Source organism: Strix uralensis, chromosome 20, assembly GCF_047716275.1.
Source record: "Strix uralensis isolate ZFMK-TIS-50842 chromosome 20, bStrUra1, whole genome shotgun sequence".
NCBI classification, from domain to species: domain Eukaryota; kingdom Metazoa; phylum Chordata; class Aves; order Strigiformes; family Strigidae; genus Strix; species Strix uralensis.
Genome location: NC_133991.1, coordinates 10,423,589 through 10,449,778, shown reverse-complemented (window position 1 = coordinate 10,449,778; position 26,190 = coordinate 10,423,589). Strand labels below are relative to the sequence as shown.

General features: G+C 42.8%; 3 protein-coding genes across 8 annotated transcripts in view; 1 reads left to right on the top strand and 2 right to left on the bottom strand.

Annotated features, from left to right (window-relative positions):
* The window catches only part of VMP1 (vacuole membrane protein 1), a 70,594-nt gene extending 60,860 nt beyond the window's left edge, over positions 1-9,734 (bottom strand). For 2 of the 5 annotated variants that reach the window (XM_074890348.1, XM_074890346.1), the window contains exons 1-4: positions 9,661-9,734; positions 5,224-5,355; positions 1,370-1,481; positions 943-1,044 (exon numbers count right to left, since the gene is read on the bottom strand). Coding sequence is in view for 4 of the 5 variants with exons in the window: in XM_074890346.1 (XP_074746447.1) it covers positions 943-1,018 (76 nt within the window). In the remaining variant the exon portion in view is untranslated. Of the gene's footprint in view, positions 1-942; positions 1,045-1,369; positions 1,482-5,223; positions 5,812-9,660 lie in introns of those variants that run through there. The other 3 variants (XM_074890344.1, XM_074890347.1, XM_074890345.1) reach the window with 3 other exon arrangements.
* A 29-nt stretch (positions 9,735-9,763) lies between these two features.
* On the top strand, positions 9,764-11,190 carry PTRH2 (peptidyl-tRNA hydrolase 2). The gene is made up of 2 exons (XM_074890351.1): positions 9,764-9,880; positions 10,539-11,190. The coding sequence occupies exon 2, from the start codon at positions 10,558-10,560 to the stop codon at positions 11,074-11,076; it is 519 nt and encodes a 172-aa protein (XP_074746452.1). The 5' UTR covers positions 9,764-9,880; positions 10,539-10,557; the 3' UTR covers positions 11,077-11,190.
* Positions 11,191-12,501: 1,311 nt separating this feature from the next.
* Positions 12,502-26,190, bottom strand: part of CLTC (clathrin heavy chain) — a 33,426-nt gene continuing 19,737 nt past the window's right edge. The window contains exons 15-33 of one of the 2 annotated variants that reach the window (XM_074890241.1): positions 25,142-25,267; positions 24,425-24,567; positions 23,839-24,073; positions 23,369-23,491; positions 23,127-23,272; positions 22,777-22,960; positions 22,244-22,436; positions 21,653-21,810; positions 21,280-21,444; positions 21,079-21,186; positions 20,787-20,954; positions 20,470-20,619; positions 20,064-20,195; positions 19,798-19,908; positions 18,905-19,075; positions 18,398-18,619; positions 17,269-17,289; positions 14,222-14,297; positions 12,502-13,892 (exon numbers count right to left, since the gene is read on the bottom strand). In XM_074890241.1, the coding sequence (XP_074746342.1) occupies positions 13,768-13,892; positions 14,222-14,297; positions 17,269-17,289; positions 18,398-18,619; positions 18,905-19,075; positions 19,798-19,908; positions 20,064-20,195; positions 20,470-20,619; positions 20,787-20,954; positions 21,079-21,186; positions 21,280-21,444; positions 21,653-21,810; positions 22,244-22,436; positions 22,777-22,960; positions 23,127-23,272; positions 23,369-23,491; positions 23,839-24,073; positions 24,425-24,567; positions 25,142-25,267 (2,757 nt within the window). In that variant the 3' untranslated portion in view covers positions 12,502-13,767. The remainder of the gene's footprint in view (positions 13,893-14,221; positions 14,298-17,268; positions 17,290-18,397; positions 18,620-18,904; positions 19,076-19,797; positions 19,909-20,063; positions 20,196-20,469; positions 20,620-20,786; positions 20,955-21,078; positions 21,187-21,279; positions 21,445-21,652; positions 21,811-22,243; positions 22,437-22,776; positions 22,961-23,126; positions 23,273-23,368; positions 23,492-23,838; positions 24,074-24,424; positions 24,568-25,141; positions 25,268-26,190) is intronic. The other variant, XM_074890242.1, reaches the window with a different exon arrangement.

The following is a 26,190-nucleotide window of genomic DNA, read 5'->3' as shown; positions in this document are numbered from 1 at the left end:
CATACACACATACGGTTCCTCTTTAAATTTTGACACATTCATTGCTTCAAGAATTTATATTCTCTATTTTTTCACTTAATAAGTCTAACAAAAGTGCTTCAACCTTGTTTTTTATGACCTTGTTTTTAGTAAAGGTCATAAAAGACAATGGTGTAAGACTGCATACAACTTGAGAAATCACTTGGTTACAAAACTTAATTAAATATGGAACTGGCACATTCAAAGCTGAAAGGAAACAAACTAAGATAATTATAATTTATATGCTATACTACACAGCACATATAATTTATGAAACATTCTCAAGTTATTTTTCATGAGTCCTAAACATTAACCTGAGCCCACTTCAGACATACCAGTAGGGAAAACAAGAGGCAAGGCAGGAGACGAAGTAGTTAACTGTTCTGTTAGCAATTTATCATTGAAATTGATAAATTATAGTGAAGCTAAATGTCAACAGAAAAGCTAGAAATTGGGAGACTAATAATTGGGTTTCTCCCAGAGTAAAACAGATTTTTATTACCAAGTACTAACATTTCAGTGCCAAAGGGTGGGGCTGAGTAGCCTGACTTCTACAGCCACGTATGTGCCAACATAGTTTAGTTTTTTAGCTCAGTCCTGTTGCAGCCCCTGTTGGCACCCAAAGCCAGCTTCGCAGGGCTCACATGTATATCAACTACAGAATAAGAATTCTGGAGGGAGAAAAGAGTATAAGAGAAAACAGAATGGAAAAACAGCATAAAACTACTCTGTGGCTTTACAATACATAAATCGTGCAGACTTCAGATTTAGAGATGACTGAAGTTTCCAGGATTGATTCAGGCATTGAGGCCCTTCGCGTTATTTGGGCATAAAGTGCACCAACAGAAATTCCTCCGAGTATTGCACTGGCCATTTCACACACCAAGCTGACCAGCTGAGAACATTCAGTCATTTTCCACCTACCTGTAAAGTTCCCATTGTGCTGTTCTTTGGTCATTCCTATGCGTCTCTGGTCACAATCTGTTCCATTCTCTGCCATTTCATAGATCAGTCACGTATGGGGATCTAATAGCAAAAGAAAACCAAAAAGCACAATGTCTCCGTTTCTGGTTATAAAGACTCCACTTACTCCATAGTTAAAGGACACAGGCAAACATCCAGCAGCTCTCCAAACCACAGTTATCCTGCATCACACCATTAAAAAAGGAGAAAGTGATTCAATTCTCACAATGACAAAGATTAAAACATTTCCACCTACATAAATCTAAATTTTTCACTTAAATGACAAAACTCCCTCACTTCTAACAACCGAACAAAAGGTTGTTAAATAATCCCTTCTACTCATCAGCCCACTGTTTGGGTTCCAGAAGCAGCAGAGCTTCATACAAACCTGAGTTCAATCCTGACAGGTGCTTGAGATTTGATTCTCATTAGAAAGTATCCATTCTGGCACTAAGCTTCCAGGTAGTCAGCATGCAAGTAGACCTCAAAAGCCTCACGGCCTAAAAAAAATAACCCTCAATATGGTAACTAAGATACAGAACTGCATCTCATGTTTTGCACAGTCTAGTATCTCTAAACCAGAAAAGGTAAACTCTTCCATGGACAAGAGCTCTCTGATGGAAAGCTCTTCTGAAAAGTGTACATTCTGCCTGCTGGTTTAGCCTCTCTCTAGTAAGATCAGTCTTAAAAAGCCCAAAAGAACAGCTGTGGTTTTCCTTATCCAGGAGAGTAAATAGTGCAGTAATTGGAAGCCAGCATAAACAGAATGTTGCAAGAGCTTCTTTAAAAATCCAAACCTGAACAGCTGACAATTCTTATGCAATCAAACACAAAGAAAGTAGCCAGTCAGACTCCTTGCTTTAAGAATCCTCTCTTGAATCTTAAAACAGTTTCTGGAATTTTATTTTGGAAAGAGTCCCACAAAGCTAAAGCATCTTATTTGCATTACATTTCTCCCTGTAAGCAAACATGATTTACAGTTTTTGATATGCTGCTTTTGTTGGAAAGAAAAGTAGTGCAATATTAAAATGACACGTTATATAAAACTGTCTAGTGGAGGAAATTAAAGTTTCACAGAAAAAATACTTCCCCTTTGATTTATGTTAGACTTAAGAGCCAAGCAGCAACTCAGGTTAGGTAAACAGGACTGAGATCACCCCTTTGATTCAGACTGCAATGATTTTGTCAATTTTTAAAATAAAATGTTATAAGATTTCAGATACTGTATTTGTTTCAATTTCCAGGGTTTCACCAGTCAGTTTTAGACAAATGTGCTTCTGAACAGGTACAAGCCTTGTGCATTACTTGTAATACAGATAAAATTACTAGCTAGAATGTGATTATTAAAGGGGTTTTACTTAAAACCCAATAGTCAAAAGCATCAAGGTCTCGCCAAGGAGTCCTTCCTCCAACATCTCTCTGCAATGAAAGGCGCAGAAATAGAAATCTGTCTAGTTAAGCAATCTAGCAGAAACTAATCTCTTGCATGTTACAGTTTTTATTCATTGAAACTTGGGCCCCAGAATACCCAAACCACCAAGAAAATTAATAAAACAGCCTTGCAAGAGTTTCCTCCTGAAAAATGCTGAAGGGCTCCACAGTCAGCCAAGGACAGAGGACTGACCTGCTGCAGTAAGAGCTCTACAGCATCATTCTGCAGTCACTTGCAATTGAAGGTTTGCTCTGAACTGCTAGTCAAACGCCAGAGAAATGTGAACCCCCTCCTCTCCTCAGATCAGTTTTATAGCAGCCTGACACTCTGGGAGTCAGTGGGGTTACACCAGTACTTAGTTGAGGATAACCGGCCAGTTGCTACGGTGACACAAGGATCAAATGTTTAGCTATCTCTTAATTTCATTAGGACAGTAAGTCCCTGTAGATGGTGGAGTGTTTTGTTTCTACTGACTGCACTTGCTAGGGGTGCTCTTATTTTTGATACCTATAAATATGTATTTTTATACATATACAATATCAGCTTAGATACACATATGTATATCACACACACATTTACAGACACAAAGCTCAAACTGCAGAGGGAAATATTTAAATTGGGCATGCACAGTTAGAAAGCCTGACGTTCACAGAAAGCTGCTTAGGAAGCAAAAGCCATCAGAGCTGTTCTGCACACAGCCACACTAAAAAAAACGTTCTGGTTTAAGGAACTTCAGTCACATTTTGTTGGTTTAAATATAACAAACATTAAAAAAAAATTTAAAAACTTAAGTGGAAGCCACATGTTCCTCATTTTGAAATCTATCTTTTTTCCCTGTGCAAATCTAGCCTTCAAAATTGAAGTCTCAATTGGTTTGGTCTCTGTTCTCAACTTAATTACATTTCAAGAAAGTTAAATTACTGTGATACAAACTGTTCTCTCTGTTTGATGCTAAAATCTAGGCTGTGTACAACGCTCCCTCGCCATGAACTGAATTCCACTGTAATCCATTAAACATCTTACTGGCACATAAAAATCATCAATCTCTAGGGATCTCAGGTGCATTGCTACATACATATTACAACTTCCACAAGCTCAACTAACATAGCCAGTTTTACCTTGTCTGCTTGGAAAGGCACTAATCTGGGATTAGTTTTGCATAACACTACCTCAAGTATACAAGTCAATGTTTACAGCAAAGCAGATGAATAATCCCTTTGCACACTTCTGCAGGGTGAATATGTGTTAAGAAGGTCTTAAAGTTCAATCATTCTGCAGAAAAGCTTCAAAAACTTGTATTTAAAAATACAGTTGACTAGGAGATTTGATACCTATCATATTGCAAGTCTGAACAGGCTGCAATTCAGAAAACAAACTCTTACTGGTTTCAGAAAAAACTCCCTGGTTTACCGAAGTCTAATTATACTTAAAGCATCTCAGCATAAGGAACTGGAGGATGTGCCTCCAGAAAGCTCAGCTTTCTTGATCTGTTGCTCTCTTTGATGCCTATTAGAATCACCAGTCCTGCACTCATGTCTCCCGATTGAGATTAACTGGAGTGGGAGTCTGACCCAAAATGGAGTCATTAACTGAGTCCAATTCTCAAATTAAATTCCATCTGCTAAACAGAACTTCACTTCTTATGGATGCTGAAAAAGACAGAGTCCGTATCTAAAAATAAATTTGCCTAATACATGGAGTAGTTACCAGCAAACACAAAAATAAACTATTTAAAAGAGTGAGAAAAACAACTTTGAACATGTTTTGTATCAGGGTCGCTTAGATCATTCATTAGAGCTGTGCTCGCACAACAACTTCTTTGTAGGGCTGAACAAATAGCCCACAATACACTATTCAGCTTTAGTGCAATCCATAACATTAAGTATAAAAAGACAATGACTGCTAGTCAAAAATGTAAACTGGTCAACAAAAAGGGCTTATGGTAGCCGTGACTGGCACTTCACAGCGTAAGTGAGACAAAGCAAAACAAGAGCATGAGAACATAACGAAATTAGGCACCGCAATCTCTGTACTCCGTAATCAGAGAAAAGGACAAAAGTCTCTTCTCTCTGAAGCTCTGGGGAAGCTGCTGAAGCACCAAGGGTTGGGTGCATTTATGTAAAAGGAAACAGTTTAAGCCAAGGCAGTTGGGTGCTTGCACTCTCACTTGGAGGAGCAGAACGTGGACTCATGCTCCTTTCCAATGTGCTGGAACAACAAGGAAGCTGATAAACTATTTTAATTATCTCGTTGTTTTCCCAGACATTGTTTGAATCACTAATTCTTACTACTTCTTACTTAGATTGATCCTGGAACCCTGGCTCTCATCTCTGAAGTTATTTGTTACACAGCTGCTAAGACCAGATCTATAGCTCAGACCATTTTGCTGATGTTTTCTCCCAGCCACCTTAGCAACAGCCCATTTTCAGTCTTCCGTCATTTCTTGCCTTTTAAACCAAATGCTCCAATCCTGCTTCCTGGCCCTCAACTTTTCTGATAACCATTCCTTCTTCTTAATCTACATCACTGTTTTTCAATTATGATAAAGAGAACAAAAGATTAAAAAAAAAAAGACTCTCACAGGTGGATAAGTAATAGCACTAAACTAGACAGTGTTACACATCTGTGATACGGTTTTTTTTGTCATCAAATGCTCTACATAGGCAACAATTTACACAGGGAGTAAGTTAACAGTTTCTTGGCAAAGTAACAGTTTGGTGAGCACTTTCCCTCAAAAGTCAAAGACCGCCTGGCACATGAACACATTTAGGTAAAGGATGAGATTAGTCTTGAAGTGAAACACTACATACCCTTTGAGCTCCGTACAGCTATGCCACTCTTCACTACTTCTTCTGTATTTGTAGCCAGTGGAACAGACAACTACGACCTCAGGTCTGTAGACATTCAAGACCAAAGCGACTGCTCTTCCAAACCTTCTGTCCCTACAGAGTAAGATAATACTGTTCATCATGTGATACAAAACTGACACAGTCCCTGACTTGAAGGTTAATAACTTTCCTAAAGACGACAGAAAATAGAAAAAGTAACTGCTTGATTTTTTCCAGTCCTTTAACACTCATGGGAAGCATTCAATTAGAATAAATTAGGACATGTCTGAAAGACGTTGAAAATCTCCACAGATTTAGCTATAATGGGTTACTTTGATATGAGTGCATTTATTCCCATACTAAAAATGTTTTTCTAACTAAAATAGCTTAATCCCTCAAAGGAAAAGTAATTCAGTTAAAGACCACAGGTTTCCATTTTGTGGGTTATGCCTCTGTACACCAGACCTATTTTCCAATTGCTGGCTAAATACCATTTCAAAAAAGTCATCTTATAATTTAAGAGTTAAAATTTCCATTTTTCCAAAAAGACTTTAGGACATCTTTTAGGAAAGAATGATTTAATATTATTACACCATGAGTTTCAGGGATGCCACGCATTTTCTTTTGAGGTTACTAAAAGTTCTGTCCCTGCTGTTACGACCACATATATTAAACTGTTCTCCAGGGTGGATTTTCTCAAGTGAAACATGAATATTGATTGTTGTCTGCGTAGATCCAGCAGTAGAGTCACTACACAATATATAGATGAAAAGGCATGGAAGATGAAAGACAAAATTCACATTGTTCAGGTCTTTGTAGCAATCTTTTGCTGAAACTTCAAAAAAAAAAAAAGATATAAATACAAGGAAATTGAAATAACTGGGAACGTGAACATTATCAGTGTAGCATCTCATGCCACAGTGCAGATCACAGACCAGTTCTGTGCTCCTTACGCTGGCAGGAGGCAGCGAGCCGGGGCTGCAGATCACAGCTTACAGCATGAGACGGCTCCTCTGCTCTCAACCAGCTGCTGAGAAAACCACTTCAAGGTTACCAGAGAGGCTGAAACATGCTGCTGAGCGGGTGACCTGAGGAGATCACAGCAGACCTCCTTAGCGTTACCACTGTGCTGCTATGCTAACTTCAGTTTCCCAAGTGCCCGACTCAACTATAATCAGATTTTGAACGAGGCAGCATTATAATACACCGTACTTCATGTCCTCGCTCAAACAGGGGCTCAGTGACAAGTACTACCACAGCACTGATCAGTGCCACGACAACGGACCTCTTGGGGAGGATGCGTCACGTATGCCCAAGCAGCCCTTCCACCAAAACTGATGACTTGGGAAGACTGATTTGAGCTGAGAGAAAGGCTTTGGAGAGAGGGGCCACAGAGGATTGGAAAAAAGACCGCAACTTAATATTCAGGTGACTAATGGACAAAGCATCTTTCACATCCTCAGTTCCAGAGGGCTGTATCGAAATCCATACACACACTATCCGCCAGGATGTTTGTCTCAGCCCTGACTGCATTCTGTGCTCAGAAGGTGGCAGTCAAGTTCTCCACCGTCAGCCTCCCTATGCTACCAAAAGGCACAGAGGAAAGAAAAGTCATGGGAATTGTCCCAAGATAACACATCCTGCACAAAAAAGGCCTGCTAAAATTTGACTAAGAAAGAATGAAGAGTTAAAAACATAAGAGTATAAACCCAGCCTTAAGAATTGCCACCTGACTCCTCCAGCTGCTGGTAGAGAGAGCAGATTTGGTAGGAACTTTTGCCTTTATACTATTTTGTAAGTGCTGAGAGACAGTTTCCCCACAAGAAGATGCTTGAACCTGCCCAGCTGTTATATCCAGAGTGCTTCTTCTGTAAGAGGTACAGCACAGATGAAAAGGGAATGAACAGAAGCACTTAACAAACCCCACAGAAAACAGAAGCTGAAACATATCCCCGAGATGATGACTTCTGCTTTTCATAGACGTTAACAGTCTCTAACTGGAACCAATTCCAGTTACACTATGGCTGCCTTGGCCGTTCAGTGACAATACACTACCCATACAAGGTGAATCACAGAGGCTAATTCTGAGCTTCATAAGAGAGAAAAATATTCTTCCAACGAGTTTGAAATACACCGAACAACTTCTTGCCTCACTAATAACGTCTTACTGTCCTCCTGGGTCCATCTGGCCAGTGCAGCACCAAAACCAGCAAGGACCTGCCCCATGACTGTGGTTGCAACATGCTATAGGAATACAGAAAGCTTAGTGTTGCAATAGCTTCGAGGCCATGTCCTTTGTTCTCATGGAATAGCAAAGTCCATCCAGCTCACGCTTCTCCATAAGTAACAGAAGTTAAAGGTCTAACCTGCAGATAATAATACTTTTCCCATCACCATTATACCAGAAAAACTGGCCTACTCCTACTATACGTGAGGAGTAATAGTTTTTTGTTTTGTTTTAAAACCAAAGCTTATTAAGAAACAAAATATGCACTAACTACACAGAACATTCTAAGAAGAGGCATTCACAAAACGTATTCAGAAACAGTTATGACATTCAAAAGATATTCAAAGGTAACCACAAGAAAAGAAGCTTTAAGGTGGAAATAGTGCAACCATTCCAGCTAAAAGGCTTGCTTCCAGTATACTCACCTTCCTCATGGCTACCACCCACTTAAAAGCTACCAAGTCTCCTCCTATCCTCTCCCACAGAAATTACAAGTACCATTGATTTCAGCTGCTAAGTAGGACAAGAAGCTTAGCTCAAATTAATATCTAGTGCTCACCTCCCACTGCACAACTGGAAATGTGTTTTTTCGAACTCTCATCTGAAAACATAGGATGAAGCCATCATTACAACTGTCACTTACGACCAATAAGGAATAAAGAAAAGTCCATCCCACGCTGTGGAAATAATGGATTGAAAGAAAGAGGACTGACATAATGAAGGCCGTTTCAATGTGCAAATCAATGCATTAAGAAAAGCTTATGTATGCTATCATAAGGTAAGATGGTATAAAGCATCAGAACCCCCAATCAACCTATCTGGCAGGAACTGGGGTGAAATAACCTTAAGAAAAGCAGAAGTCCTAACAGTAAAATAGTACCAAAAGCAACTGCTCTAACAAAATACATATATTCCAAGGCATAAGAGAGTAATATCACACTCTCCCCACCTCCAAGTGCTCAACCCATATTATTAACATAAAGTAAACCAGGATACCCACTCGTTGGTAAGCTCCACCTCACACAGCAGAGAAAACAAGGACAAGAAAGAACCCTGAAGAAGTGTCATATGTGCAGTTCAAAGTGGATAACCTGGATTCACAGCGCTTTAGAGATAAACAGCCACTATCAAACAAACTTATTGCCCCTTCCCTCAGGTCACCAAATGACTTGCCAAATATCTAAGAGGCAAAACTGGAACAAAACAGGAATCTTACTGCTTTATTATTTTCCGTGATCACTAGATGTCATTGGCCAGAGAACTAAAAACCAAACACGTCTAGGTGCTTAGCCTCAGTCAACAGAAATGAAACATTAAGAGTCTTCATTGATTTGGGCCTAACCACCCCAGTCTGTAAGACAAGCCACAAAGAGTCCACAGGAACAAGGACAGCCGGCGTGATGCAGAGGATGCAGTTCACAACCCAGCTAGGGAAGCACAAAACACTTCTACTGGAGAAGCAGACAAAGACCGGTGGTATCTGACCCTTTGGGGCTAGAAGGATGAATTTCTCACTGTGTCATCAGGCATCGTCCCTTGGGCCAAAGCAGGGCGATTCCACCACACAGTTCCCGGGGTTTTGTCCTGCCTGATGTGAAGCGTCCCGAGCAGAGCGAGTCTCCAGCGGGACGGGGGATAAATTAGCAGCAGCACAGCTCTCGCCTTGAACGATGGCGACGAGCTTTCTCCTGCACTTCCAGTGCCTTGGGGCCGGCTCCTTCCCCTCCCGACCTCCTTCACCCTCGCAACGTCCAGCCTGCGGTCGCCTCCCCGTTATCGCACACGCAGCTCCCCCAACCCACCAGCTCTCCCGCCCAGACTGGGCCTCTCCCGCCATCCCTCCCAGCCCTGGGTTTGCACAAACACCGCGTGGGCCGTCGCTGGGTCGCGGTGCCCCGGGACGCCGCCGACACTCCGAAAGCCTCCCCCCGCCGCCCCGGGGCCAGACCTCCCGCCTCGCTGCTCCCCACCAGCGCGGCCCATCCGTGCGCTGCCACCACGGAGGCGGGAGAGCGGGGCGCGACCCTGGGCCGGGCCGGCCACGAGGGGAACGACGCGAGGTGGGTGCTGAGGGGGCGGGATGGGGGAAGGCGGGCAGGTGCCGCTGAGGGGACGGCGAAGCAGATCCCCGCCCGCCAGGGAAGGCCCCGCGGCGGCCAAACCCCCGGCCCGGCCCGCAGCGCTGCACTCACCGCGCTCCGCGCCGGTGGCTGCCGCTGGGCCCGGGCCAACCCGGAAGTTGGGGCGGAGTTTACTCCGCCCCCTTTCCCGCCTACCTGCTGACGTCACTTCCCGCGCGACGCACTCCTTGCCCCTCCCACCCTCCCCGGGGCCGCGGTCAGCCCGGCGCGCTCTAGTGGCGTCACCTCCGGGCGACGGCGAGGCGGCAGCGGCCTGGTGGGCGCGCGGCAGGTAAGCGGGGGCAGGGCCGCCCCTCACGGCCGCCGGTCCCTCCCCGAGGGCCGCGGCGACACGGGCCACCCCGCCCCGGCGGTGCCCCGGGGCCCGGCCCGGTTCGTTGCGCCCTCGGGTTCTGCTCTCCTTCTTCCATCGGGTCCAGACGTACCCGGTGCTGGCCCGCCCGGTGCAGTCGCTTCCGCCGGGGGTGGCCGGTGCGCGGGGTCTGGCGGTGCCGTGGCTGCCGCAGCCTTCGGTGGTGCTGGAGGCGGCTCGGCCCCGCCCCTCACTCCCCTCCCGGAAAGTTGCCTTCAAGTGGATTTTGGGTATTGGCTTAAACCGCGCCCCCCCCCCCCCCCCCCCTCCTTTTACCATTTTTCTCACCATTTTTAGGTATAACTTTCACATAATTCGCGAATTTTTTCTTAGTTCTGCTTCCCGAGTTGAAGGCCATCAAGGAGTGTAGGTTGTGCACTGTCACCGGTGACGTGTTGGCAATTAGAAAGCTGTCGCTGGGAAAGCAGACCGTACACCGAGAAAGGGGTCTCTGAACAGCCCCCCCCAATGATGGAATAGGGAGTTTTTTAACAAATGTTGTCTCCAAATAACCAGGTGCACTCTCACAAGCTGAAAAACGCTTAAATAAATATGTCTTTCCCCCCGCCTTCCATAGGGAGTCTTCAAAATCCATCATGGATTATCTCTCTAAACCCGGGCTCCTCAGTGTCATTGCTGGAGTCGCGTGCGGAGTGTGCCTGGGATGGGGCATTCACGGGAGACTCTGGAGGCAGCCCAGAGCCGGAATGACGGCGCCTGCGAACAACCTGGGGAGCGAAACAAACATCATGGGAGAGTCTGGGGAGTTCAAGATGGTGCTGATTGTCCGCAATGATTTGAAGATGGGAAAGGGTAAAGTAGCAGCACAGTGTTCCCACGCTGCTGTTTCCGCCTACAAGCAAGTTCAGAGAAGAAATCCTGAACTCCTGAAACAGTGGGAGTACTGTGGCCAACCTAAAGTGGTCCTCAAAGCTCCTGATGAAGAGACTCTGATCCAACTCCTGGCTGATGCTAAACACCTCGGACTGACTGTGAGCTTAATCCAAGACGCGGGTCGTACTCAGATAGCTCCAGGCTCCCAGACGGTCCTTGGTATCGGACCAGGACCAGCTGATGTCATAGATAAAGTTTCCGGTCACCTGAAACTCTTCTAAACCAGGGACCAAAGAAAGCTGAATGCATTGGTGTATGGCACTACTGAAGGGATTAAAACCCAAGTTTGGGGATTTTCTCTTAGTATAAATAAAGTAACCAGATTTTGTAAAAGATGTAAATTTGCAAAGTTTAATATTAACATTTTTCACGACTTCCTGTAGCTTCTGTAGTGCGTTCTAAAGTGGGAAAGAAAATGCTGGGCTAGGTGGAGTTGAGGAAAGTAGAGCTGGCAGAATGTTGCTACGCATAAGAATGAACCCAGTGTCTTTATTTAAGACTTGTGCAATTAATTGAGGATTTTGCTCTTTGGTTTACGGGCTGAACAGAAGCATTAATAGCATTTAAGTGAATTTGTCCCATGTGTTAAAAATATAGGTTCCCCCTCTCTGCCTTACAAGAGGTGTTTTTTTTAAGAGATACATTCTTTAATTCAGAAAAGATTAGCTGCTGAAGCAGTTAAAAATTGCCCCATAGTGCTGGGGGTAGCTGTAGCCAACTTCCTGCACAAACTGCTTCTGAGTAACTGATGCAAGAGCTTGTAACTGGTGTGGGACTGACCACGTTAAAGAGGCTTTGCAACCCAGACCCTGGGAGCCAGTAACAGTTGTGGTGAGCGGCCGTGAGCCACGTGCGTTTGTGGAGGTGCCGGCGTAGCTACTGCACTTGCAGGAATCCGCAAGCAGGCCCGGTTTGGCCAAGGTTCAGGATGTTACCCCACATACAAACAGCTTGTCCCACAGGGACTAACTTAAAGCCTGTTTTACGAGGGATTAACAGGTCTCGGGTTTAAGGAAGCGCTCAGTTACCGGTGGTACTGTGAATTCCATCCTTGTGGCTCCACTGTAGCTCTAACACTGTAAAACGCTGCACTTCTGATCAGACAGACTTCCTGCAAGTCCGTTCCTGTGAGAGCGCCACCACTGAGCACACGCCTTCCCCAGTCTCAGCCCTGGCTTCTCGTTCAATACCTATGAAATATGGTGTAAGAGAACAGAAGGATTTGTCTCCATCAGTCAGACTGACAGACTCACTGGGAATGTCAGAGGGGCTGAAATGAAAGCATAAGCAAGTGTAATAAACAGAGAATGGGGGAGTTTTTATACTGTACCTCTTAAGCATAATACTTTGCAAAGACTGACACTACTCACTGCAGACACTTGCTCCACCCCGCTCTTGATCAAAGACCTCGAGCCTGGGGCAGGTTAAGCCCCACTATATGCCCACACCCCCCATTCCACAGGCGCTCGGCTCACACCCCGCAGCTGCGGAGGCAGAGGAGCAGGCGGGAAGGGGAGTCAGCCTCAGGGCTGGAACCTGACACTGAGGACGACTCCTGGGTACAAGACAGGAGCCTCTACAGCTATCACAAGTAGGGCCAGTGTAGTAATACTCATTCCACTCAAATATGACAGTATTCATAGAGAAACATTTAAGTCAATTTTATTTGAAGCTAAATATATTTAAGGCAACTTACATACCTAGAACATGATCTCAATTTAACTGACACACCCTACTACAATCCTAATGTATCATCTGCTCAAATACGCTGTAGTTGACCACAGTGCAGCCAACTATTGCAAAGTGCTATTTTCTTCTCTCTGGCATAATCTTTCTATAGAAAAAGCGTTACATATTTTCTTGTATTGCCCCCTCAGTGCAAGACCCCACTAATGGTCTCTGTTGCTGCTCTTCTAACAGCCCCTCATACCCTCGAATGCACGCGCCTGCGTGCCCCACACTACTAGCACTGTAATACTTGGCTCGAGTTCAAAGGTCCTTTTCGAAGACAGTAAAGTGAAGCTACCACTGTGCAGCATGTCCACAGTCCAGTAATTTATTTTTAAATTGAGTAATTTCAAATTGCACAAACAAAACTGAACAGCAATATGCTTGAATTCTCTCTTCTGTACACTCAAAACAGTGATCTAAAACACCACAATATCCAACATACACAAACCTCAGGGCAGGGTTAGTAAATACACAGATTGGAATCATGGTGCTCTGTTCCTGAATGGAATGTCCCACAAAAGCACAGGATACAGCACAACGTAAGGTCATCTGTTACATATGGAGTGAGCAAAAAGACACTAGCATTTTCTATATGCATAACTGGAAAAACCTGCATAGGTTAACTTTTACTCATTTTAAGTCAGGCAAGGTTGTCTGTACGCATTTTAAATTCTTTTAGAGCTATGCAATCCAACCAAGGTAGGATATGCTGATTAGTGTTGTCTCTTGTCAGCAGTCTTGCAAGGTCAAATACAAGTATCTTCGCTTTAGCTTTCTCCGAATATACAGTGAGACTTAAATGCGTTTAGAATAGACAGTACATACCGTAAGCTGCTCACATACAATGAACTTAAGATTCAATATTAGAGTGTAACACTATAGAGTGCAAATCAGAATCTTCACAATAGACTTAATGGTAATAAGCAGTCCTGCAAAAGCCCACTTGAACAAAGTCGTTTAAACTATTCCCCTTTTAAAGTAAAGTCTAAATGACATGGAATGTGAAAAAGATTTAACATAAGTGATTCAAATAGTTTGCGCTAGAAAAAACAGTCCTTCATGAAAGGTTACAAGAACACGAGGCAGAACTCTTGCTTTTCCCTGTTATGAATTAAAGCGGGGAGGGACGGTGGAGTTTCAGTAAGAAAATATGCTAGCTCCAAACTGACTTGTGCTGCATCTTACATGCTGTACCCAAAGCCAGGCTGCGGTTGCCCGTACGGGGGTGCAGTGTAGCCATAGCCAAAAGGTGCTTGTGGAGGAACTGCCACACTGGGTCCTGCTGTCAACATTAGCTGTGGCTGACCTGGAAGACAGAACAGTGTCATCTTTATTCCTCGGCACCGAGAGTTCAGTCAGCAGAATTCCTGCACCTTCCCGGGAGACGTTTCTGTATTTAACAGTAACTCCCCAGTATGAGCTAGGACAATCTTAAATCCTGCAGTCCATACCCAATCTTAGCAGCAGCATTAGCACTGTACTTTATCTAGTATTTTGGAACATGTTCCCCTGAGACTTGATTTCACATGAAGAATGTTCCCGTTTCCAAGGACTTCCTTGGAAAAAACCCCGTCTAGAGAAGCACTGATTTAAAAGCAGAATGTGTTACTGACAACACATGAGCTAAAGCATTACCATAAACGATAGGTTGTGTTTCCGTAGCTTGCTCCTCTTCCTTTCTCAAAGACTCTGAGGCATCCAGTTTATCCACCTGGAATTGAGACCAACAATTAAAACAACTCCTCTCAAACAGGTACTTACTCATGGCAGAGAAGTGGAAAAGCCTTAGTGGTATGTTAACACCCATCAAGAAAAGGAGACCATTTACAAGTTAAGATCAATTCAAGTAGCAATGTTGGTACTGGTGCAGTCAAGATTGTCCGTTTCCTGAAAAAAACCCTAATTGAGGGATTTGTGGAACTTCTTTGAAAGCTCACTCCAGGTTGAAGCTTTGTATGAAAGGTCCCATACTGGACTGGAGCTGCTCTGACATCAGTAAGCTCATGAGTCACTGTTGCTCCAACTGCTTCAAACCAACAGCCTCAGGGCACAAACCCGGATTTTAGCACAATGTCAGTCAGAGACCTCTGGCGTTGGAGCAATTGCTAAGATAATGGCCAGACCTGGAGAAGTTTCCCTGAATGTAGCATCGAGGCAAAGTAATCTGAAGTTGGTATTGGTATACGGCAGACTGCAATAGCATCCGACATGTCACTTGAGCCTCAAGATTTCACTTTCCAAACCCATTCACTCATGCAATTTAAGTTCAAATGCAGAGAATGCATGTGTATAAGACTTGCTTTTTTCCACTCTAGAACTGTGTGGCAGTCAGCCTAAACCCACAAATACTCAACTTGTTCGAGCTTTTAATACACAATAACAAGACAAGACTAGCCAGCTTCACTCTGGCTGCACAGCAAGTGCAACTGTGCTGTTAGCCCACCCCTACAGAAAGGCAAGAAAAGAAACTTATTCTGTAGTGAAATAATGGCTTGTTACTAAAACAGATCCAAGGAAACTCAGCATTACTACAGTCTAAGGCAGGCCCTGAAACTAAAACCACAAAAATTAGGTATTGAAATTTTACCTGGGAGATAAGATTTAGAATAAAAATCAGAGACAATCATGCCAATTACTTTTTAAGACAACAAGACAACTCACAAACCAGATTAATCTTTCATTTCATTTGTGTCCTTGATAAAGGAGTCTGAAGACAGGTTTCCTGTACTTACACAGGGTTGGCATTACTTATTCAGCTACACCAACATCCATGAGTTGAACAGTTTTCAGCTTAACTGTGCTATATCAGCAAATATTTGTGGCAGCTCTAACTGCTTTCTTCTGTTTAGTTGTGAATTACATGTGTTCCATAAACCTGTTAATTTGTAACCTCAATTAGAGGCATAAATCCAGGAAGTGGCGTAAGTCCTGAGCTTTCCGAGTTCATTCATTGACTGGGCTTTCATGACAAGCCTTTTTGTTGCCTCACACCAGTATCTGGCTTGCTGCTGTCAAAGAGCACAGGAGGATGCCAATGCTTCAAGACTCTTTTCCAGACTGCTGAGAACTGCACTGTTTTTAACTCGAATAGCAACACACTGAACACAGAAGCACAAGTTTAGAGATGCAAATCCAAGGAGAATGTGCAGAGTTTGCTGCTAAGCAGAGGCATTTGGCTTACCCACACTTGGAAAGCCTCCAGCCCAGAACATTTCGTGCATTTTTGACTCAGTTTTAATGCCTCCCCTCAGAGCTAAACAAATATTTACAAAAACAAGCACAAGTTTGAAACCAGCCTGCAGGATGGTTCTTACACCACTTGCTTGAGCATCACCAGGTTCAGTACCCTACACACTTGTAGCAAGATTTTTTTAAAGGCTTTTCCACAGGGACTGCAATAAGCTGCAGAGGAAAAGTAACATGCATTCAATGTTATTGTGTTATGTGTGCATGAAAAAGAGGCAAAAGTACTGAAGCAAGAGTGAGGTCTGAAGATGACTGCCATACAGGCTCCCCCCAAAAAACCACACGCAGCCCACAGCAATGCCTTGTAGCTTAAGGAATAGTGGGATGTAATTGCAATGACTGCTACACATGCGTAGTTTATGCAAACACTGCAGTTCAATTACCTTTTTTCACACACACGCTTTCTTACTGCCTCACTTACTAGCTGCTGAAGGACCTTACACTACGCATTTTAGTCAGGTTAGCCTTGAGTTCCAGTGGTGTAATTACAGACATCTTGTCACTAAGAAGCAGTTTGCATTTAGTCCATCTTCAAGCCATTTGTCAGTTTGTTTGCCCTTTGCTCAACCACATTAATGGAAAACTCATGCTAGGGCTGACCTCTGCTCTAAGGAGAATCGGAGTGGTATTTGTACAGGAGCAGATGGACAGAAACCTTAAAGATTGCCCTTCGGACGGGTAAAATTGCACAGCAAAAGGCAAGCCTCAAAAGCCTCAGAAGAGCAATAAGCATTACCTTCTTTTTCTTTTTTTTTTTTAAATGAGGTAGCAGAGAAGTTTAGTGAAGCTGAAGAGCTTGGAAGGCAGTCTTTTCTGCACAACTACAAGAAATTTACTACAGGGAAGAGAACCACAGACTTGGTCTAATAGCTGAAGTTTTAAGTTGCTTTGTGAACTAGAGCACCATGTCGATTAGACTACCACCATAAGAACTGGTCACCTGAATGAGGAAGAGTCTCTTCTGAAGCAGCTAGTATCTACTCTGCCTACTGTCAGCACGCATTAGTAACGGTCAAGAGATCAGAGACTGGATCACAGTCCTTAAACTAGCAACCGCCATATTGATTTATGGTTCAGAGACAGTGGTCCAAGACTTAATTATTTCTTATCATAGGAGGTTTTTCCAGTCAGATTGGCTGTCAAGTAGCAGCACTTGTCTCTCCTTTCAGTACCAGGTTGACTGTGATCCAACTGATCACCTGTATGCCCTTCCTGATGATCTATTAGCTTATTAGTAGCAAATGAATCTACTTTTGTCCTACAGCACTAGCTACTTGTAGAGTTAAACAATTTGCATATGCTTTAGTGATATTTTGTTTGGGGAAAAAGCAGTAGCAGCAGTGTAGTAAACGTAGGAAAGAAAAAAAAAAACTCATGCAGAATCCTTAGACTTAGTCTTCCAGACTTAAAGATGGAAAACAAGAATCAACTTTCACCTTTTCCTTTATTGCATCAACCTGCAAAGGAATTCAGAAGGTGCAGCTTAGAAAAATCAAATTCCATATTTAGCATATAAAAGGTAGAAACAAAAGTGTCAGGGAAGAAATTATTAAGGTACAGGTGAGTAAAAACAAAGATACACCAGAAGTATCTGCTTTAGAAAGGCAGCTCTGCTTGTTGCTAGACCTTACTTCACTGATTTCATCAGCTACACTACAGCTACATCCTCGTCTTTTAGCAGGTCATCAAATTTTAATCTTTTAAGAATCCTGCTCCAAGACCACTACTCTCAAGAGAGGCCTAGTATTAGCTTGGTACATCAGGCATCTCTGACAAGTAACGCTATTGCTTAGATAGCTCCCACCTCCCCCAAAATACAGCATTTAAGGATAGCAAATTGCTATAGGACTACAGAGTAGTCCTGCCTTTAGAAGTAACAGCCAGGCAAATCCTCTAGACAAACAGGCACTCTAGTCTTCGCTGACTTAAGCCTGAGTTGAGCTTTTACTTCTCACAGTAAGAGTCTTCATCATTAAGGAATTTACCCTGTTTCACTGGAAGATACTCTAACAGCTTTGGCTGGGCAAATCTTGCTAGTGACAGTTGGTATTTAACTCAAATCTGGTTAAAGTCTGACAGAGCATTACCAAGCACTTTCTCCATCCTACGTCACTTAAACAAAAGCTGAGTTATAATTAGTGCCATTAAGTATAAGAGCCACGTTTTGGAGTTAAATGCACAGCAGACCAAGTTATCTCAAGATCTAGCTATAAAGCTTTTTTAGTATACAATCTAGAATTTAGTTAGAGCTTAATCCCAGCTGGGATTCCTGACTGACACAGTGTATGAAAAGCCTGAATCCTGCAACTACTTTAAGACACTGCCCATGGTCAGGCAAATACTACTGATGTAGGTTCTGTAACTGGTAGGTAGGGTGGAGTCTGCAAGTCTTTCAGTCTCTTAGAGGGCGAAGTCTCTCCCCAGATGGACTGAAAAATAAGTGTGGACATGGACAGACAGACATTTGACAAAGCCCATATCAATGTTAGTAGCAAGCAGACAGTCTCAAGGCAAACACCACAGTGACTAACAAGCTTTCGGTGTTGGAGAAACACCTGCTCTTACCTTGGTCAAGTATTCCTTCATGACCTGAATAAAGTATGGCATGGCAAAGTCCATGATGTTGTGCCTCCACGCTGTTTCCAAGACAACATCTGGCCTTAGGAGATCGTAGCAGGTGAAGAGACAAGCACCAAAGCATTCTCTCTTGTTCTCCTGCAAGAACCACTGCAACAACTCTTCTGCCAACTCAGTATCTTTGGATTCTGAAGCATACTGCATTGCATCCTACAACAAGAGAGAGGCTGTTTAGCCTCAGGTGACGTAGTACCACGTCCGTGTCAGTGACTGTATTTAACTAAGCTGCAATCTCTTACTGGCATTACAGAGAGGAGGCATTCTAGGACTTGCTTCCAAGAAATCTGTCCATCTACTGCCACTGTGCAGCAAGATTTGCCAGATCAGCAACAGACACCACCCAGTGGCTTCCAAGAAGATGCAGCTTTACTAAAAAGCCATGGTGCTCCAAACAAGTCAAGTGCGCTAAACCAGACCTATGCAGTGGAGTCTTACCTTATACAGTCTGTCTTTCTTACAGAGTTCTACACTCTGTTTCCAGCGATTGTTTCCTTTGAAGAGATACGCAGCAATTCTTCGGAACTCTATTAGTTCATGTTTCTCCAAACGTTGAGCAAGAGAAATGTTGTCAAAGTTGTCATAAGCATCTATAGAAGTCCTAAGAGCCTAAGTAGAAAAAAAGTTATTCACACCTCAAACGTACAACTGCATCTACAAAGGTACAAACGTTTTCCATACATTTTAGTTCTGTATTCCTACTTCTAGGAGGATAAAGTATTCTAGCCAGACCTGCAGAGATTATTTTTTTTTTTGTGAAGCTGGTGTTTGACCCACACATAGTTTAGGGTATTACAGTTAGTATTTTTCAGTAGTGATTGCTGAGGTTAAGAGGATTGCTGAGGTTAAGAGCCTCTGAATACCAGACAGCTGTTCTCTGAAAACAGTAGAACAGCCAGACTTCAAAACTGCTTGCCCTTTCCGTGAGTTCTTTCCTTAGCACCGTTTGTTTTAAATAAAAGCTGATCTGTCACACCCATAACAAAAGTCGCCAGTCTATTCCCAGTAGGAACGGCCCAAAAAGCTCCCAGAAAGCCACTAACAGTTTTCCACTTAATCCTTGGCTAGTCACCACTAGTTCAGTCTGAAGTGTCAAAGAACATATACTTAAGGAATTCAAGTTAACAGCAAGAAGGTAAAATCTACTGAAAACAAGAGAAACCTGTGTTTCTAGACATTAAATGCAAAGTGAGAATATTAGGTTAATACTGACACAGAAGCCACCTTGAATAAAACTTTGAAATTCAGGAATAGCCGTTTCTATTACGAAGCACATACAACATGCAAGTCAATACCTGTTCCAGATATTACTGTTTCAAGACAAGACATACCTGGTAGTCTTCTTCAATAATGAAGAGGTTGTTCAGGGACTCATTCACTGATTTGTTGTTGTGATTTTGAACAGAGCGCAGGTAAGGCTTAACCAGTGGTAGCTGTTTAACCTACAAGGAATCAGGGAGATAAATTTAAGTCAAGATAACTTTTTGTAGAGGTCTCCTAGCATCGTCCCTGTGAAGCAGTGAAGTAGCTAAGCATTTTAAAATGCTACTACAGCTAAATGCTTTTCCAACTGGATCTTGGATAGTAGGAAAATTACCTTTGTGAAGAAGGTGACAGCGCGAGTGTGGTCAAGCCGAGGGGACAACACCATCAGCAGATCATTGAGCAACAGAGGTTTAAATTCCAAATAGAATTGAACTGCCTTGTAATACAGCTCCACATTGGCCACCTAGAGATGAGTAAGGATGCGTATTCAGAGCGGAAACTTGATTGTAGAGAAATCCAAATGAGAGAGACATAACCGTAGGTATTCCAGCACAACTGAGCCACCCATCCAAGACTCACTCTTGTCTCTACAAATCTCTTTAGTTACTGTAGTTGACTTGCATTGAAATTATGGGGCAATATCAAGAACTTTGAATTTTAAACAGGCTACTAGTGAAGGAAGAGAACCGAAGTACACGTAGCAAGAAATTTACCTCCTTTCACCAGGAAAGTAATACCTTAGTGATGATATCTTTGAACTGGCCTTCTTTCCAAGCATCTGTTGGGTGATTCATCATTGTAATTATGGCATTATCATATTCTTCATACTTATCATACAAGAACACCAGTTCAGCCCAGAGATGGGCTTGTTCTGCAGCTCTCAGAACCTAAGCAAAAGGCATATTAGAAATTACAGTTAACAGATTGCTATCGGTGTCCATCAGTGCTCAGGCTTTAGTGTGATTAGCAGTCAAGAGCTGCTATTGCCAAATCTAGGGCACAGACAATCCCGACAAATGCGTTTCAAGTTAAATTTAAGGTCTCAGGTGTTCACCTTGGGGATGTTGACTCTGGACCAGAACAGCTCCAAGTGCTCCCTCATCTTCTGTGGCTTGAATTTGGAGTAGAGAATTGCTAGCTCTGTAAACATCCCCATGTGTGCTCGCTCAAGCCCAAGTGCTGCTTCCAACATAGTTATCAGCTCTTCAAAGTAGCCACGATCCTAAGAGATACAGACGGTTACAGGTGTTTCACATTAGGAACCAACCTGACTCTTAAATTTCCAGTTTTGGACAGAGTTGCCATGAAGAATATACTGACTGTATAACAGGCGTCAGCTTAATTACCTGGTAATAGTTGATTAGCTCTTCCAACTCATCTGCATGCACTACAATATGGAGTCCACACATCTGGGCCAGGCGGAACTCTTTGCCATCAACACAGGCAAAGCAGACCTGGAATTGACAATTGCATTAGTGCTGATAATCAAAACTTCTGAAGAGGCTACAGCTTTGAAGTCCCTTAACTTATTCAGTCAGAAAGTTTACCTCTTTCCATGTGCGAGTACTGTTTGCTTTCCGAGCACCATCCACAGCTGCCTGGTATTCACCTAGGTGAACTAAAGTTGAGGCTAAACGGCCGAAGTTGGACACATTGTTATACAACAGCTTAGCTGCTTCATACATCTTTTCATCATAACAGCGATCGCCAACCTACAGGAGAGCATAACCAGGTTATTCTTGCAGCTTTTCAGTCAAGGGCTTACATAAAGTGTGTAGCGTTCAAGCCATTATCAGACTGGAAATGTCCAAGATCTACCCAATATATCCAAAGAGACAGATATCCCAACACCCCTCGGGTTAACAAGGCCTGCGGGGTCTGCTGCTGTGATTCAGCAAAACTGAAACCAGTCTCACTCACTTGCTGGATGTGTGCATTGTTGGGTCCATTGATAAACTCCTCTAACTCTGCTAGACGGTTTGTTTTAGCAAGAGCAAAGATTAATTCTGTTTCCACATACGACTCCCGGGCCTTCTTGCGTGCCATCTGAAGATACTTCACCAGTTCTTCCCAGTTTCCTACAAAACAGAGTTCAGAATGCTTACTTTCCCCCACTGAGGACACTTGTGCTTAAGCTATACTACCAGCTCAACCTGCAATTCTACCGCAATTCTCCAACAATCAAGACTTGCCTTCATACTACATGTGCTACATTGGATTAATAAAACAGGCCTAACTAAAATCCTGTTATTTAACTGCACACAAAGACCTCCTTAGTAGCAACTGCTCTGACAGAAGCCTCCAGCTAGCTAAAGAAGGTAGTTTTAAACCACCGATTATCTGCAAATGGAATACACGATCTTTTCCTGTTTTCATTTAGGGCAGTCTTTGAAGGACCAGATTCCTCTACTTGCATCAAGATACAGGTTTGGCAGAACTGCAGTTTGAGCAGACCACGCAAAAGAGCTGAGCAACGTCAACAGCAAAGATGTAAATAAAACTTAATCGTACCACTGGCATTGGCAGCTTGAACAACTTCCATGTACGAGGAAGGATCATCTGCTTTAATATACGAGTCAATTGCTTCCTTTACCATCCCCTTCTGAAGCTGTGCTTTAGCCAGCTGACTCCACACAGCAGGCTCATTGCAGCGTTCAGCAAATTCATACGCACGATCCAGGTTCCCAATGTGCTCTATTAATACCTAAAGAAAGGGTTCATGATCAGCCACTATCTATAAAGGTCAGTTTTACAAGCCACTGAGCTGTGTTTTATGTTAGTTCTTCAATGGATCCACAGCTGCTTTTAAAATAGGGACAATTCTGTACAACCCATGCAGCATAAGCGATTTTAGGCTTAGAAAGTTTCACTTACTAAGGGGTTCAATATACAATGTCTGTTCTACTTCATAAGACAAGACATGAAGGAGCTTCGGTCACTTTGCTAATTGGTGCCAAGTACTGAAGTCACAAATTAACGGCAAAGTCCTTGTGTGGGGATGCACATGTCACAAGGAGTTATTACAGACTGAGATTTTAAAATACCTGTACAGCTGATGTGTTGACATCAAACTTCCTGAAGATAGCAAACGCCTCCTCGAAAAGCTCATTGCTAATAGCTATATTGGCTATGTCTGGAGCATCATAGTTATCCAGGCGATTGATGTATTCCATGACACGGGTGCGATCAGCCTTAATAGCTGTAAGAATGAGAAGGTTCTGCAGATTCCTAAATAGAGAAAGAAAATATTAGTACATATCAAATAATAATCAAGAAATTCACCCTCCCCTGTGGAGAAGGTACTAGTTTATTTGCTGTCCCACATTACAGCAATTAAACACCTGCACCAGGTATAATTTCAAGTTTCCTGCGACTTAGTTTTGACTTTACACACCTGTGCTCACTGAACACTGAGTTATCAAGAACTATTTTCTCGAGCAGTTCAATAAGCTCATTCGGAAGATCTGCAGTCATGAAGGCCTTCACAGTAACGGAGACTTCCTCAGGGTCCTGTGTCTCTGACAGGGCAGTCTGTACAACCTGGAGGCAGAGACGAGCCATTGACGGATCAGTGAAGTTAGGTACTAGCAATTCAAGTTAGGACAACAAAGGCTTTCAATGCTTTGTCGGTTATACCTGGTCAATTAGCGGTCTTCTGTAAGGGTTGCTTTCCAGTAGTACGCTGGCCCACAGTTCAGGGTCTTTACGACGAACTAAGTAGCGGGAAAGACTTTTGAAGAGGGAGTTTTCATTGCACACCTAGTGAAAGGCAAAGTTTATTGAGAGTGAAGCCACAGTTGTTGAACCTACAGCGGATGAGGTAATTGTGTTGCAACATTAAATAAACCTGTCTGAGATGTAGACTAGAAATCTCAGGCTTTGATACTTTCATTAGCCTCCCATTCTAGGGTGTCCAGGGGGGTCTCCAATTTCTCATTAGGTTACAGAGGGAGATTAAATAGCTACCTATTCTATAAGAAGTGAGCAGTTCCTAGCTTAATACTTTTTAGGAAATAAATGCATTCGTCAGTCATAAACCTGAACAGCTATCCCATGATGCTCAGGTTAGAACTTAACCCACGTGTCAGCTGCCTTGGCATACATACATTAATAAGTTCCAAATCGCACTGTCCACGCTCATAAGCCACACAGGCCAGGTGAGGGTCCCTCTTCTCACAGTACTTGCCAACAACGCGACTATCATAATAAGGGTTCTCACGCAGGAATCTTTCTGGATTGTTGTTGCTATCAATGTATATTTTGGCCAGCGCATTGTGCGTTGCAGGCTCCTCACAACCCTCATGAATTCTTGCTTCCAGCCAGGGCAGAAGCAGTTTCAGCCTAGAAGGAAGCGGTTTTCACATTAGACAGGTTGAGTGAATAAGAAAGTATCCACTTGCACAGTTTCTTCATTATAGAAGTCAACTTCAGTGCAGGATAGTCAGTAACTAAACCAGAGTTATAGTACTCCATTTTGACCTACATTCTAGTTCATTATTATAATGGTATAACTTTCTGACACTATGAAGAACATCACAAACCGAAGACTCTCATTATCTTGAGGCTGCTGAAGGAAGATCCCCACATCAGCCAAGAATTAAAGCAGACTTTTGCTGCTTACTCACCCAACAGCAGCTTATTATGTCAGTACCAGCTTTAGCCATGTAATGAGGCCATGTAGAAGTGTAATACCTGTTTCTTTTCTCAACCTCTGCAACAAGCTCATCAGTTGAAAATTGACCTCTCACTACAAGGATAAGGTTCTTGATCACATCTTCAGAGCAATCCACATCAAGCAGTCCCCCAATAACAACAGGCAGACGGCTTGGATTCACCTAAACAGGATCATTTAAAGAAGTCAGTGAGCTGTCACGCAGCACAGGCAGTCAATACTTATCCCTAGAAGTACACATGAAGGCTGCTTGTTAAAATTGACCTCAACTTCCTGCCTTTACTCCCAGCTTCCTGAGGTTCTGGAGAAGCTTGAAAGCCAATTCTTCAGTCAACAGGGGTTCAACACCACAGTTCAGTGGCTCACTAACGCTCAGTCCTCATAGGAAGAGATCCTGAGCAAGCCAGTATGTCCCTGGCAGAAAGTATAAAGAACTTCCCCACCCTCTAAAATGTTGGAAGTTAAAATTACCTTAAGAACTCCAAAGTTATTCTACCAAGTTTTCCTCCTTCAAGAGACACATTAGCAGGGGCTACTGCTCAGCTTGGCTGAAGAATAAGAGATCTGACTCATGTAAGGGCTAACTTACCAGAGGCCACTAACAGGTACTTAAGTGTCAGTCTCAAGTATGAGGCTGTTTACAGAATACTTACACACATAATGCCTACAGTTGCATATAATAGAACAAAGATTGATCAGTTTGACTCGTTAAAGCCAGGTGACAAATTGCAACTTACCTTCTGTACATAAATCTCAATATATTTTTGGAGATTATTTCTATACAAATACAGCACCAAGTCGTGGACAAAGTCAAAGCGATCACATACAATGATGAGTGGCAACTGATCCGTGAGTTTAGCTTCCTATAAAGAGAAGAGCTTCAGTGATTTGGTTCTGTTCTTGGGCTTAAACAGACAAATAGCGTCACTTAAACTGTTAAACCCGCTGAATTTGGAAAGCCAAAATTCAACAGTCAACCAAATAATGACAGCTTACTGTTCAACTAATTGTTTGCAATATGTAGCAAGTAGGAATACTCACACCCACTTCAGGGCCTAACAGCAAGAAGCTTTCTCAAGTTTAACCCTGCTCCTTTGTATGGCAAAGCCTACCAAGTTTTACAACACAACTATTACAAGCCTAAGCTATAGATAGCATTTTTAGCTGCCACTGGTGTTTGGTGTGCAGGATTAGCACTCTGGGATTTCAGAAGGAATTTAACCAAAACTAGATTAAGTTGTGCTTTGTTATGTGAAACTCATACAGAATTGACTTCAAGTGACATGGGTCTTGTGATACCTTCTAACTATGGATTTAGAGAACAGTAAGAATCAAGCTAGTAGCAGTACTACTGAAATTGCTAATCAGATTAGTTACCTAAAAGCATTCCAAATTTCAGCATAAGATGACAATGATTACAGTACAGAAGCTTAGTCTATGTGGCAGACACTATTCTGGATACATATTTCGGATCACTTATTTGAACATGCACATCCCAGAATATAATCCTACATATAAATTACACTTAAAGACTTTACACAGGGAGGCCTGTACTGGGAGATTTACCTGGTACATGTCCTGCACATTCCAGACATGGAACAGCACAAAAAACAATAGCTTTCATCAGGAATTTGACAGCTTGATAACATATCTTAGGTGGCTTGATCAATTTACATACCTTACACCTCAGTGACATCAGGTTATTTTTATAGAATTCTCATTTGAAGAGTTTTGCCATCTTCAGATATGATCAGCAAAATCTAAGACTATACTATGTAATCAACAA

What these genes read in the sequence shown, in the direction of transcription:
- PTRH2 (XM_074890351.1), top strand. Translation starts at nt 10,558, where the DNA reads ATGGATTATCTCTCTAAACCCGGGCTCCTCAGTGTCATTGCTGGAGTC.